Source organism: Microplitis mediator, chromosome 9 (genome assembly GCF_029852145.1).
Source record: "Microplitis mediator isolate UGA2020A chromosome 9, iyMicMedi2.1, whole genome shotgun sequence".
In the NCBI taxonomy this organism is placed as follows: Eukaryota; Metazoa; Arthropoda; class Insecta; order Hymenoptera; family Braconidae; genus Microplitis; species Microplitis mediator.
In genome coordinates, this window is record NC_079977.1 from 2,720,363 (window position 1) to 2,736,104 (window position 15,742).

The following is a 15,742-nucleotide window of genomic DNA, read 5'->3' on the forward strand; positions in this document are numbered from 1 at the left end:
GACCGTTGAGATTTATATACTTGTTATATATCTATGATAATTTGAAAAAAAAAAATAAATATATAATTTTCAATTATAGATAGCAATCGATATTTTTTTGGTAGATAAATAACTAATCAATTAAATGAGTTTGGAAAATAGAGTGAAGGAAAGAAATTGGGGTGTGGGATGGAATAATAAAGTGTCGGTATTAATTTGGCGAGCCGGAAATGATGGTGATAGTCAAGGATATCCATGGAAATATATATGACAAATAAATATAACATGTATGTTGAGTAATTTAGTATATATGTTGTCATAAATGTCGACAATATCTTCGTTGAAGCCTACGATGACATATATGTTGACATTTATGAAGAAATATAAGTAACCATATATGTACATTTATGATGTACTTGAAGATTGTAACGTTTTTCGCGCATCGAAAATGAAAATAATTCCTGAAATTTATGTCTAAAGGCGACTTAAGGGGTAGTTGGGGGTGGCCTGTCATTTTCGGGTGACGTGTGAAACATTTCCGAATTTTGGATCCAGTAGATTTTTTACTTTTCATTTCTTTTTTCTTATTTTCATTCATTTATGGGAAAAAATTAATGTCATATAGGTTTTTGATGTATATATTTATATATGCTTATGCGGGCAATTTGGTTTAAGAAATTTTACTGTTCGGAGACAGCTCGAATATTTTGAGTATGCAGTAAACAAAATTTTAAATCAGAGTAAAAATATATTTTAATTTTACTCTCGAAAATTTATGTAACTGAAGATCAAAACGTTTTCCGGGAAATGAAACAAAAAAAATTGGAAAGCAAAAAAATCTAGTGGATTAGATTTCTAAAATTTTTCGAATATTGATGCCGAAAATTGTAGTCACTTCCAATTACCCCTTCAGTCACTTTGAAGCAGTCAAATTTCATAAAATTTTTTCATTTTCATTGCGCGAAACCGTTTCAATTCTCAGGTACCTGAAAATTTGAATTTTTTCGGACTGTGAATACATATTTTATTTTTACATCTCGCAAAATAATCAGTTGAAATTTTTTTATAGAAAATCGGTGACGGATATCCGATCAATTTATAAGTATTCTATTATAGACTCAAAAAAAAAAAGTTGTAACGTATGAAAAGAACTTGATTGGATAATTTTTCAACCCGGAAGTAGTTTATGTGTCTGTTCATCGAATCGAAAGTGATTCAAGTATTTAATCATACCCGAAATACTTGAATTATCTACTGAATCGTTTTCCTGATGAATTTTTTATTTAATCCTCTCAAATCACTAACAACATATATCTATATATATATATTTTTTTTTTGTTTGCAGGATCTATAAGCAATATTGATGGTGCCGAATACCACTGCAACAAAAGCACTGTTCGAAAAGTTATCAGTGGAGTTGTTGGAGCAGCTTCTTCTGTAACTTCTATTCAAGTTGCTAATCTTTTAAGACTTTTTCGAATACCACAAGTAAGTTGAGACAAAATATAGCTTTACACTCTTGAAATAATAATTTTTTAAGTTTATTGTCAAACAATGAAACAAAACAAAAAAAAAATATATATATATATCAGGGTAAATATAAGATATTTATAACAATGACCTAAAACCTGAAGCATAAAATCATTTTATCTACATCCTGTGTCGTCTTGTTTTATTATATATACATAAATATGGATACATATATATATACTGAGTTGAATCAAAAAGCTTTTCTCAATTTTAATGCTATTTACAAAATCTTCTTTCATAAAATAAAATAAAATTAAAGAGATGAAACATATTCAAGATTTACTTAAAAATCCGGGTTGAAAAATTTCATTTCATCTTTTTTAAATAAAATTCAAATTTTACTTTTTATTTTTATTTAATTAACATGTGAAATTCAACCGAGTTTTTCCCGTTCTATTCCTTGTTTAGATTATTTTCAGACTTGTTTTCAATTCTTTTAACTTCCCGCTAAGAAAATTGAAAATTTTCAAAAATTCGGGAAGTTATTGGTTTCGGTCCGATTTGCAAAAACCGAATTTCTATCAGATGTTGACGTTTTGAAATTATAGGAAGCTATCCTGACTAATTTCACGATGATGTCCGAGTGTATGTATGTGTGTACGTACGTACGTACGTATGTATGTATGTATGTATGTAAATATTCATAACTCTTGAACGGATGAACCGATTTTGATCTTTGAGGTGTCATTCGGCGTTGCTTGTTAATATCTTGAAGCTGTAAAAATTTGAGCTTGATCGTTAAGGTGCGTTCGGAGATATTTCAAAAATACAATTTTTTCAAAAATGTTTTATTTGGATAACTTTTAATTTGCTCGATGGATTGGTTCCAAAATTTAATCAGCTCTAAAACTTTATAAGCCGCGTCGAATGTCACATCAACCATCAAAATCGGTTCATTCGTTCAAGAGAAACCGTTGACGAAAGAATTCAAAAAAAATTTTGTTTTTTGTTTTTTTGTAATTTCTCAAAAACGACTGGATAAATCAATTTCAAAATTTTTTCAGCTTTAGAACTTGATAAAACACGTCGATTGCTGCCTCAATCGTCTTAAACGGTCCATTCGTTTACGAGATATCGTTGATTAAAAAAATAGTGAAAAACGTTTTTTTTCGGATATCTACAAAAAAATTGAATCATTCGATTTCAAAATATAATCAGCTCTAGAACTTAATAAAACGCGTCGATTGCCGCCTCAACCATCGAAATCGGATAATTCGTTCGCGAGATATCGTGGGAGAAAGAACGCTAAAAAATGTTTTTTTAGAAAACAATGGCATTCAAAAGTATTTTCGAGCTCGAAGAGCTCGAAAATGTATTCACAATAATGTTTTCGAGCTCGTTGAGCGGGAAGTTTGGGGGCTGGCCCGCAGGGTTAACCGATAGACCGATTTTTTAGTCTGGTTTTGGTCACCTGTAGATCGGAATCAAACTTTTTTCTCAAAATCTTTTGCCGTCTTGTATTTTTATCCAAACCAAAATCTGACTTTTACTGTTTATTATTTTTAGTCTGTTTTTGATCATCTTTAGATCAAAATGAGCTTAAATTTTTCATAAAAACTTAAAGACAGACCTATTTGTCCAAATTTAGTCTAAATTCAAATAAATAATCGGCTTCACCTCTGCCAAGAATTACATGTGATCTGAAACTTTTCTCATTTTACTGGCCTAGGTATGTAATATACTATTTTGAATTAAACGTTAAGTTTCAAGAGATAAGTTAAGTATGATTATGCATTTACCAGGTTTAAACTTAAGCTTAAATAATGTCGCAATTAATATTAATAAATGCATCATATAATTATACTCAGAACATGGTTTCTTCTTTGAGAAATTAGATCGAGACACTAGAGAATGTAGGATGTGATGTAAGGACATGAACTGAAATATCAAATGAGCTCCGAAAAGCTACTAATTAGGAAGAGACTGCATCACTTTCTACAAATTCTTAGCTCTATATATACAGCAGTATTATGTACTCAAAACCGCAATATGTTCTAAACTCTATCTCTTAATCTCTATATATCTTTATCTATATCATATATACTCCTACACGGTCTCCGGTTGGTTTTCTCGACATGGCTTTCAAGTATTTCGTGTAAGAGATGAAACAGGTTCATTAGTATATCTATATATTTATTACCCTGGTGGCTCTTAAGCTGAACGAGATTCGACCATCCTGTCACGAGATCACGACCTGTGGGCTTATGCATGTGCTAGTTGTTGTTACTAAAGCATTCCACGGTTTACCTCCTATTTCCATTTCATTTTCGAATCCGTTCCAGCAGTTGAATTGTAAAATAACTACATCAAATTTCCATTTAAACCAAGGACTAGTGTTTCATTAATATAGAAGTCCTCTAAATATTATATATTTTTTAAAAATTCAAAAAATAGTAATAACGTTAAGAATTCAAATCATCCCCAAGCATGTACACAAAAAATGATTTCTTGAAGTAACGAATATATTCCGTTGTAAAACGAAAACAAAAATTTTCTTAGGGCTAGAAAAAATTTCTCAGCGCAATAAATTTTTTCCTGCCTCAAGAAAATTTTTTCTCGCCCAAAGGAAATTTTTGCTTTTAATTTATATTTCGAACGATTTCTTAGGCAGAAGAAAAATAGAAATGTTTTATTATGTGAAATTAGTGCTTTTGGCAAGTTTTTGACAGGTATCTGGTCGAAATGTGTCCGAAAGACACTTCCCAGACACTTCCCGGACACTTCCCAAACACTTCTTAGACATTTCCCAGACACTTTCCAGACACTTCCCAGATACTTTCCGGACACTTCCCAGACACTTTCCAGACACTCCCCAGACATTTCCCAGACACTTTCCAGACACTTCCTAGACATTTCCCAGACACTTTCCAGACACTTCCCAGACATTTCCCAGACACTTCCCAGACATTTCCCAGACACTTTCCAGACACTTCCCAGACATTTCCCAGACACTTTCCAGACACTCCCCAGACATTTCCCAGACACTTTCCAGACACTTCCTAGACATTTCCCAGACACTTTCCAGACACTTCCCAGACATTTCCCAGACACTTTCCAGACACTTCCCAGACATTTCCCAGACACTTTCCAGACACTTCCTAGACATTTCCCAGACACTTTCCAGACACTCCCCAGACACTTTCCAGACACTTCCCAGACATTTCCCAGACACTTTCCAGGCACTCCCCAGACATTTCCCAGACACTTTCCAGACACTTCCTAGACATTTCCCAGACACTTTCCAGACACTTCCCAGACATTTCCCAGACACTTTCCAGACACTTCCCAGATACTTTCCGGACACTTCCCAGACACTTCCCAGACATTTCCCAGACACTTTCCAGACACTTCCTAGACATTTCCCAGACATTTCCCAGACACTTCCCAGACATTTCCCAGACACTTTCCAGACGCTTCCCAGACATTTCCCAGACACTTTCCAGACACTCCCCAGACATTTCCCAGACACTTTCCAGACACTTCCTAGACATTTCCCAGACACTTTCCAGACACTTCCCAGACATTTCCCAGACACTTTCCAGACACTTCCCAGACATTTCCCAGACACTTTCCAGACACTTCCTAGACATTTCCCAGACACTTTCCAGACACTCCCCAGACACTTTCCAGACACTTCCCAGACATTTCCCAGACACTTTCCAGGCACTCCCCAGACATTTCCCAGACACTTTCCAGACACTTCCTAGACATTTCCCAGACACTTTCCAGACACTTCCCAGACATTTCCCAGACACTTTCCAGACGCTTCCCAGACATTTCCCAGACACTTTCCAGACACTCCCCAGACATTTCCCAGACACTTTCCAGACACTTCCTAGACATTTCCCAGACACTTTCCAGACACTTCCCAGACATTTCCCAGACACTTTCCAGACACTTCCCAGACATTTCCCAGACACTTTCCAGACACTTCCTAGACATTTCCTAGACATTTCCCAGACACTTTCCAGACACTTCCCAGACATTTCCCAGACACTTTCCAGACACTTCCCAGACATTTCCCAGACACTTTCCAGACACTTCCTAGACATTTCCCAGACACTTTCCAGACACTCCCCAGACACTTTCCAGACACTTTCCAGACACTTCCCAGACATTTCCCAGACACTTTCCAGGCACTCCCCAGACATTTCCCAGACACTTTCCAGACACTTCCTAGACATTTCCCAGACACTTTCCAGACACTTCCCAGACATTTCCCAGACACTTTCCAGACGCTTCCCAGACATTTCCCAGACACTTTCCAGACACTCCCCAGACATTTCCCAGACACTTTCCAGACACTTCCTAGACATTTCCCAGACACTTTCCAGACACTTCCCAGACATTTCCCAGACACTTTCCAGACACTTCCCAGACATTTCCCAGACACTTTCCAGACACTTCCTAGACATTTCCCAGACACTTTCCAGACACTTCCCAGACATTTCCCAGACACTTTCCAGACACTTCCCAGACATTTCCCAGACACTTTCCAGACACTTCCCAGACATTTCCCAGACACTTTCCAGGCACTCCCCAGACATTTCCCAGACACTTTCCAGACACTTCCTAGACATTTCCCAGACACTTTCCAGACACTCCCCAGACACTTTCCAGACACTTCCCAGACATTTCCCAGACACTTTCCAGGCACTCCCCAGACATTTCCCAGACACTTTCCAGACACTTCCCAGACACTCCCCAGACACTTTCCAGACACTTCCCAGACATTTCCCAGACACTTTCCAGGCACTCCCCAGACATTTCCCAGACACTTTCCAGACACTTCCCAGACACTTTCCAGGCACTCCCCAGACATTTCCCAGACACTTTCCAGCCACTTCCCAGACATTTCCCAGACACTTTCCAGACACTTCCTAGACATTTCCCAGACACTTTCCAGACACTTCCCAGACATTTCCCAGACACTTTCCAGACACTTCCCAGATACTTTCCGGACACTTCCCAGACACTTCCCAGACATTTCCCAGACACTTTCCAGACACTTCCTAGACATTTCCCAGACATTTCCCAGACACTTCCCAGACATTTCCCAGACACTTTCCAGACGCTTCCCAGACATTTCCCAGACACTTTCCAGACACTCCCCAGACATTTCCCAGACACTTTCCAGACACTTCCCAGACACTTTCCAGGCACTCCCCAGACATTTCCCAGACACTTTCCAGACACTTCCCAGACATTTCCCAGACACTTTCCAGACACTTCCTAGACATTTCCCAGACACTTTCCAGACACTTCCCAGACATTTCCCAGACACTTTCCAGACACTTCCCAGATACTTTCCGGACACTTCCCAGACACTTCCCAGACATTTCCCAGACACTTTCCAGACACTTCCTAGACATTTCCCAGACATTTCCCAGACACTTCCCAGACATTTCCCAGACACTTTCCAGACGCTTCCCAGACATTTCCCAGACACTTTCCAGACACTCCCCAGACATTTCCCAGACACTTTCCAGACACTTCCTAGACATTTCCCAGACACTTTCCAGACACTTCCCAGACATTTCCCAGACACTTTCCAGACACTTCCCAGACATTTCCCAGACACTTTCCAGACACTTCCTAGACATTTCCCAGACACTTTCCAGACACTCCCCAGACACTTTCCAGACACTTTCCAGACACTTCCCAGACATTTCCCAGACACTTTCCAGACACTTCCCAGATACTTTCCGGACACTTCCCAGACACTTCCCAGACATTTCCCAGACACTTTCCAGACACTTCCTAGACATTTCCCAGACACTTTCCAGACACTTCCTAGACATTTCCCAGACACTTTCCAGACACTTCCTAGACATTTCCCAGACACTTTCCAGACACTCCCCAGACACTTTCCAGACACTTCCCAGACATTTCCCAGACACTTTCCAGGCACTCCCCAGACATTTCCCAGACACTTTCCAGACACTTCCCAGACATTTCCCAGACACTTTCCAGACACTTCCTAGACATTTCCCAGACACTTTCCAGACACTTCCCAGACATTTCCCAGACACTTTCCAGACACTTCCCAGATACTTTCCGGACACTTCCCAGACACTTCCCAGACATTTCCCAGACACTTTCCAGACACTTCCTAGACATTTCCCAGACATTTCCCAGACACTTTCCAGACACTCCCCAGACACTTTCCAGACACTTCCCAGACATTTCCCAGACACTTTCCAGGCACTCCCCAGACATTTCCCAGACACTTTCCAGACACTTCCCAGACATTTCCCAGACACTTTCCAGACACTTCCTAGACATTTCCCAGACACTTTCCAGACACTTTCCAGACACTTCCCAGACATTTCCCAGACACTTTCCCGGCACTCCCCAGACATTTCCCAGACACTTTCCAGACACTTCCTAGACATTTCCCAGACACTTTCCAGACACTTCCCAGACATTTCCCAGACACTTTCCAGACACTTCCCAGACATTTCCCAGACACTTTCCAGACACTTCCTAGACATTTCCCAGACACTTTCCAGACACTCCCCAGACACTTTCCAGACACTTCCCAGACATTTCCCAGACACTTTCCAGGCACTCCCCAGACATTTCCCAGACACTTTCCAGACACTTCCTAGACATTTCCCAGACACTTTCCAGACACTTCCCAGACATTTCCCAGACACTTTCCAGACGCTTCCCAGACATTTCCCAGACACTTTCCAGACACTCCCCAGACATTTCCCAGACACTTTCCAGACACTTCCTAGACATTTCCCAGACACTTTCCAGACACTTCCCAGACATTTCCCAGACACTTTCCAGACACTTCCCAGACATTTCCCAGACACTTTCCAGACACTTCCTAGACATTTCCTAGACATTTCCCAGACACTTTCCAGACACTTCCCAGACATTTCCCAGACACTTTCCAGACACTTCCCAGACATTTCCCAGACACTTTCCAGACACTTCCTAGACATTTCCCAGACACTTTCCAGACACTCCCCAGACACTTTCCAGACACTTTCCAGACACTTCCCAGACATTTCCCAGACACTTTCCAGGCACTCCCCAGACATTTCCCAGACACTTTCCAGACACTTCCTAGACATTTCCCAGACACTTTCCAGACACTTCCCAGACATTTCCCAGACACTTTCCAGACGCTTCCCAGACATTTCCCAGACACTTTCCAGACACTCCCCAGACATTTCCCAGACACTTTCCAGACACTTCCTAGACATTTCCCAGACACTTTCCAGACACTTCCCAGACATTTCCCAGACACTTTCCAGACACTTCCCAGACATTTCCCAGACACTTTCCAGACACTTCCTAGACATTTCCCAGACACTTTCCAGACACTTCCCAGACATTTCCCAGACACTTTCCAGACACTTCCCAGACATTTCCCAGACACTTTCCAGACACTTCCCAGACATTTCCCAGACACTTTCCAGGCACTCCCCAGACATTTCCCAGACACTTTCCAGACACTTCCTAGACATTTCCCAGACACTTTCCAGACACTCCCCAGACACTTTCCAGACACTTCCCAGACATTTCCCAGACACTTTCCAGGCACTCCCCAGACATTTCCCAGACACTTTCCAGACACTTCCCAGACACTCCCCAGACACTTTCCAGACACTTCCCAGACATTTCCCAGACACTTTCCAGGCACTCCCCAGACATTTCCCAGACACTTTCCAGACACTTCCCAGACACTTTCCAGGCACTCCCCAGACATTTCCCAGACACTTTCCAGCCACTTCCCAGACATTTCCCAGACACTTTCCAGACACTTCCTAGACATTTCCCAGACACTTTCCAGACACTTCCCAGACATTTCCCAGACACTTTCCAGACACTTCCCAGATACTTTCCGGACACTTCCCAGACACTTCCCAGACATTTCCCAGACACTTTCCAGACACTTCCTAGACATTTCCCAGACATTTCCCAGACACTTCCCAGACATTTCCCAGACACTTTCCAGACGCTTCCCAGACATTTCCCAGACACTTTCCAGACACTCCCCAGACATTTCCCAGACACTTTCCAGACACTTCCCAGACACTTTCCAGGCACTCCCCAGACATTTCCCAGACACTTTCCAGACACTTCCCAGACATTTCCCAGACACTTTCCAGACACTTCCTAGACATTTCCCAGACACTTTCCAGACACTTCCCAGACATTTCCCAGACACTTTCCAGACACTTCCCAGATACTTTCCGGACACTTCCCAGACACTTCCCAGACATTTCCCAGACACTTTCCAGACACTTCCTAGACATTTCCCAGACATTTCCCAGACACTTCCCAGACATTTCCCAGACACTTTCCAGACGCTTCCCAGACATTTCCCAGACACTTTCCAGACACTCCCCAGACATTTCCCAGACACTTTCCAGACACTTCCTAGACATTTCCCAGACACTTTCCAGACACTTCCCAGACATTTCCCAGACACTTTCCAGACACTTCCCAGACATTTCCCAGACACTTTCCAGACACTTCCTAGACATTTCCCAGACACTTTCCAGACACTCCCCAGACACTTTCCAGACACTTTCCAGACACTTCCCAGACATTTCCCAGACACTTTCCAGACACTTCCCAGATACTTTCCGGACACTTCCCAGACACTTCCCAGACATTTCCCAGACACTTTCCAGACACTTCCTAGACATTTCCCAGACACTTTCCAGACACTTCCTAGACATTTCCCAGACACTTTCCAGACACTTCCTAGACATTTCCCAGACACTTTCCAGACACTCCCCAGACACTTTCCAGACACTTCCCAGACATTTCCCAGACACTTTCCAGGCACTCCCCAGACATTTCCCAGACACTTTCCAGACACTTCCCAGACATTTCCCAGACACTTTCCAGACACTTCCTAGACATTTCCCAGACACTTTCCAGACACTTCCCAGACATTTCCCAGACACTTTCCAGACACTTCCCAGATACTTTCCGGACACTTCCCAGACACTTCCCAGACATTTCCCAGACACTTTCCAGACACTTCCTAGACATTTCCCAGACATTTCCCAGACACTTTCCAGACACTCCCCAGACACTTTCCAGACACTTCCCAGACATTTCCCAGACACTTTCCAGGCACTCCCCAGACATTTCCCAGACACTTTCCAGACACTTCCCAGACATTTCCCAGACACTTTCCAGACACTTCCTAGACATTTCCCAGACACTTTCCAGACACTTTCCAGACACTTCCCAGACATTTCCCAGACACTTTCCCGGCACTCCCCAGACATTTCCCAGACACTTTCCAGACACTTCCTAGACATTTCCCAGACACTTTCCAGACACTTCCCAGACATTTCCCAGACACTTTCCAGACGCTTCCCAGACATTTCCCAGACACTTTCCAGACACTTCCTAGACATTTCCCAGACACTTTCCAGACACTTCCCAGACATTTCCCAGACACTTTCCAGACACTTCCCAGACATTTCCCAGACACTTTCCAGACACTTCCTAGACATTTCCCAGACACTTTCCAGACACTCCCTAGACACTTTCCAGACACTTTCCAGACACTTCCCAGACATTTCCCAGACACTTTCCAGACACTTCCTAGACATTTCCCAGACACTTTCCAGACACTTCCCAGACATTTCCCAGACACTTTCCAGACGCTTCCCAGACATTTCCCAGACACTTTCCAGACACTCCCCAGACATTTCCCAGACACTTTCCAGACACTTCCTAGACATTTCCCAGACACTTTCCAGACACTTCCCAGACATTTCCCAGACACTTTCCAGACACTTCCCAGACATTTCCCAGACACTTTCCAGACACTTCCTAGACATTTCCCAGACACTTTCCAGACACTCCCCAGACACTTTCCAGACACTTTCCAGACACTTCCCAGACATTTCCCAGACACTTTCCAGACACTTCCTAGACATTTCCCAGACACTTTCCAGACACTCCCCAGACATTTCCCAGACACTTTCCAGACACTCCCCAGACATTTCCCAGACACTTTCCAGACACTTCCTAGACATTTCCCAGACACTTTCCAGACACTTCCCAGACATTTCCCAGACACTTTCCAGACGCTTCCCAGACATTTCCCAGACACTTTCCAGACACTCCCCAGACATTTCCCAGACACTTTCCAGACACTTCCTAGACATTTCCCAGACACTTTCCAGACACTTCCCAGACATTTCCCAGACACTTTCCAGACACTTCCCAGACATTTCCCAGACACTTTCCAGACACTTCCTAGACATTTCCCAGACACTTTCCAGACACTCCCCAGACACTTTCCAGACACTTTCCAGACACTTCCCAGACATTTCCCAGACACTTTCCAGACACTTCCTAGACATTTCCCAGACACTTTCCAGACACTTCCCAGACATTTCCCAGACACTTTCCAGACGCTTCCCAGACATTTCCCAGACACTTTCCAGACACTCCCCAGACATTTCCCAGACACTTTCCAGACACTTCCTAGACATTTCCCAGACACTTTCCAGACACTTCCCAGACATTTCCCAGACACTTTCCAGACACTTCCCAGACATTTCCCAGACACTTTCCAGACACTTCCTAGACATTTCCCAGACACTTTCCAGACACTCCCCAGACACTTTCCAGACACTTTCCAGACACTTCCCAGACATTTCCCAGACACTTTCCAGGCACTCCCCAGACATTTCCCAGACACTTTCCAGACACTTCCTAGACATTTCCCAGACACTTTCCAGACACTTCCCAGACATTTCCCAGACACTTTCCAGACGCTTCCCAGACATTTCCCAGACACTTTCCAGACACTCCCCAGACATTTCCCAGACACTTTCCAGACACTTCCTAGACATTTCCCAGACACTTTCCAGACACTTCCCAGACATTTCCCAGACACTTTCCAGACACTTCCCAGACATTTCCCAGACACTTTCCAGACACTTCCTAGACATTTCCCAGACACTTTCCAGACACTCCCCAGACACTTTCCAGACACTTTCCAGACACTTCCCAGACATTTCCCAGACACTTTCCAGACACTTCCTAGACATTTCCCAGACACTTTCCAGACACTTCCCAGATACTTTCCGGACACTTCCCAGACACTTCCCAGACATTTCCCAGACACTTCCCAGACACTTCCTAGACATTTCCGGACACTTCCCAGACACTTCCCAGACATTTCCCAGACACTTCCTATAGACTTTCCATCGTGATGACTGATTGATGACCGATATATTTCAGAAAATTTGAAAAAATTTTTAATATTTCGGCTCAAATTTTCCGAAATGGTCTTCTTAGTTTTTAATACTTCCAGAAAATTTCAAGAAAAAAATTTCAAATACTCCCGAAAACTGAAAAACTTCCATTAATTTTGAAAACGCGGACATTTAAGAAAAATCTAAAACTTTCGGTAAAATTTCCTCGAAATTTGTTTCCAAATTCACAACTCGAATTGTACGTAGCAAGATTATTATTATTAGTATTATAAATTAGAACGCACAAGTCGACACAAAGATGACACGTCGTCAATGAGTTTTAGGTGTTATTCACACCCACACACACCCTTGCACTTTGAAACAATACACAGAAGGGAGTACAGCAAATCCGGGTTTGAATTTAGGCTCGAGTTTGTGGGCCGCTGTGAGCACGCGTGTATTTGCATAGATAATGAGATGGTTTACGATCCCACGTATCACGATTAATTTATACAGGTTGCAAATATCTGATAGCGCAGCCACCCTCATTATTCCATAGGTAATACAAACCCCGTACATTAAACTGTTTATTCCATTTACTTTAACCGTAAATTGCATTATTTTATTATACTTCTCAAATAGTCGTGTAATTACATCGATAATTTTCACGTCTGCCTTCGACACATTTTCATTCTTTGCTCAATTTATTAAGCGCTCAATAAATGTCACTAAATAACTGATTTTTCTCCCCAGGCGCGAGAAAATATTTGCACTAAATTTAATATCGATGTTAAATTTTTTAAATAAATATTAAAAAAAAAAAAAAAAAAAATGGAGTAGCTGTCAAAGAATTGTAATATGATGTAATAGGATTATGATCTTACTCGGAAATATATGTAATAGAAAACGTATGAAATATGTATTATATTTCCGATTTGAATCTCTCGGTAATCTGACTGTCGTGCGCCGTCATAAATGTATACATTCTAATGTCATATATTTTGCACGTAGTCTGGGTGATTGTGTATATCCTACACTTCCTTCGGATACTGGAGAATACAATCGATCCGTAACCAGACTTTGAACCTCTTTCACTGAGAAAATCTACTGGTTCTCAATTTATTCCGGTCTAGAAATCACTAGTTCATGAAACGCCATCTACCTTATGGTCCTTTTACGCTTACAGAGAGTAAATTTTAAGAAAATATCGACAGGACCCCGAAATCGAGGTTTTAAATCAGTGACCGGAGCTTTAAGGGGGATAGCCACTGTGAAATTTCAAAAAAAAAAAATTTTTTTTTTTTTATTAAATCAAAGTGTATATGTTCAAAAATATGTATCTAAGCTTTATATGAAAATTCCGAATATTTTTCAAGTTATAGTCATTTTTGTGACAGCGCGTCAACTGACCGCTGCATCGACTAAAAACTTTAAACGCATTTTTCTCGAAACTACTTTTTTTGAACTGGTGGCATCTGTAATTTGCATAAATATCAACCGATTCGCAACTTTTTTTTTTGCCGTATTCGTCTATTCAGTAGCTAAAGTTGCACGTAGGGGATTTTGAAAATTTTGATTTTTACGATTTTTTAGGGCTGTTTGAATCCAAAAAAATGAGAAAAAATAACAAAAAAATTTTTAATATGTCGCCATTTTTTTTCAAATCCAAATTTTCAAAATCCCCTATGTGCAACGATAACCACATGCATACAGATTACGCCGTTTGGTTTTTTTGTTTCTGATAATCCGTTTTTGAGTTAGAGATGACACCGTGGTGGGGGAAATTTTTTTGTTGCTCCACAAAAATGCTTATAACTTTGTAACAACATGATATTTTTTAATGAAAATTTAGGAGAATTATCTTCAATGTATACTTTAGAAAACAAAAAAAACCCGATCCCCAAATCCCTTTATTATTCCAGTCAAAAAAATTCCCGAAAATCACCTATTTTTTCGATCCTCAGTGGCTATCCCCCTTAATCGATGGAACCTCGAAATTTAACCAGAACTTTAATTTTTCGCCCGAGTCCATTTGGGAAAGAAATATTTTTAGTTGTCTCATAAATCGATAATAATATCAGAAGGTAAACTTTTAATCTGTAGCCTCCTTGGTGTCATAAATCGACCAATTCCGGTATAAAAATTAATAATTCACTGAAATCGGCGGACTGTGGATTATATTTATGATTATAATCTCTTAGCTTTGCTGGTATCGCGGAATTCCCGTCAGATGTATACTATAATGTAATATACTTTGCATGTAGAGCCGGTGGTAATTGTGTATGCAGTTGATGAAGAATAATGACCAGGTTGGTGGCATAGTGGTGGTGTATCTAAAGCCTTTTCCATCTGGGGCTTGTACTGTGTCTCCCAACATACTTCTTTTATCTTTTCTCATTTTCTACATCCGAGTATACCTTTTTTTTTTATTTATTTTATTTTTTATCTAATTTTTGTTTCAACCCAACCCGAGCTCGTGATTGATGCGGATAAGGCTAAAGTTTCTGTACCAAGGACAGTTCTTGCAACTCAAACAGGCAATCGACATAAATATCAGAGTTTACAGCTGAGCCAAGGTCCGACACGCCTTTTTTTGCATTTAAATCATTTTAATGATATTTGTCATGAAAATTATCGCGAGCTACTGCATAAGTTTATGCCGAAGGCTGTCAAAGCTGCACAGTAAAAAATATTGTGTACACGGAAAGAAAATTATGGGAAGTTTTGCTATGCATTATGGGAATGTTTCCCATAATGGTATGGGAATAGTTCCTATACTACTATAGGGATGGTTCCCATATATTATGGGAACCATCCCCATAACAGTATGAGAATAGTTCCCATACCATTATCGGAATGGTTACCATAATGATATGGGAATGGTTCCCATATTGGTATAGGAACTATTCTTATAATATTATGGGAACTATTCCCATAATGTTATGGGAACCATCCCTATAATATCATAAAATTTTTTTTTTGCACAATAGTGTAGAAATTTCCCAAAATTTGAATTTTCTTGAATGTTTTGTGCTGAC

General features: G+C 41.0%; 2 protein-coding genes across 4 annotated transcripts in view; one reads left to right on the forward strand and one right to left on the reverse strand.

The window, feature by feature from the left end:
- LOC130675215 (UNC93-like protein) overlaps positions 1-15,742 on the reverse strand; it is a 206,175-nt gene that overhangs the window by 161,118 nt on the left and 29,315 nt on the right. The window lies entirely within an intron of this gene.
- Positions 1-15,742, forward strand: part of LOC130675212 (metabotropic glutamate receptor 2-like) — a 132,291-nt gene that overhangs the window by 77,939 nt on the left and 38,610 nt on the right. For all 3 annotated transcript variants that reach the window (XM_057480762.1, XM_057480761.1, XM_057480763.1), the window contains exon 2: positions 1,325-1,467. In XM_057480762.1, coding sequence (XP_057336745.1) covers positions 1,325-1,467 — 143 coding nt within the window. The remainder of the gene's footprint in view (positions 1-1,324; positions 1,468-15,742) is intronic.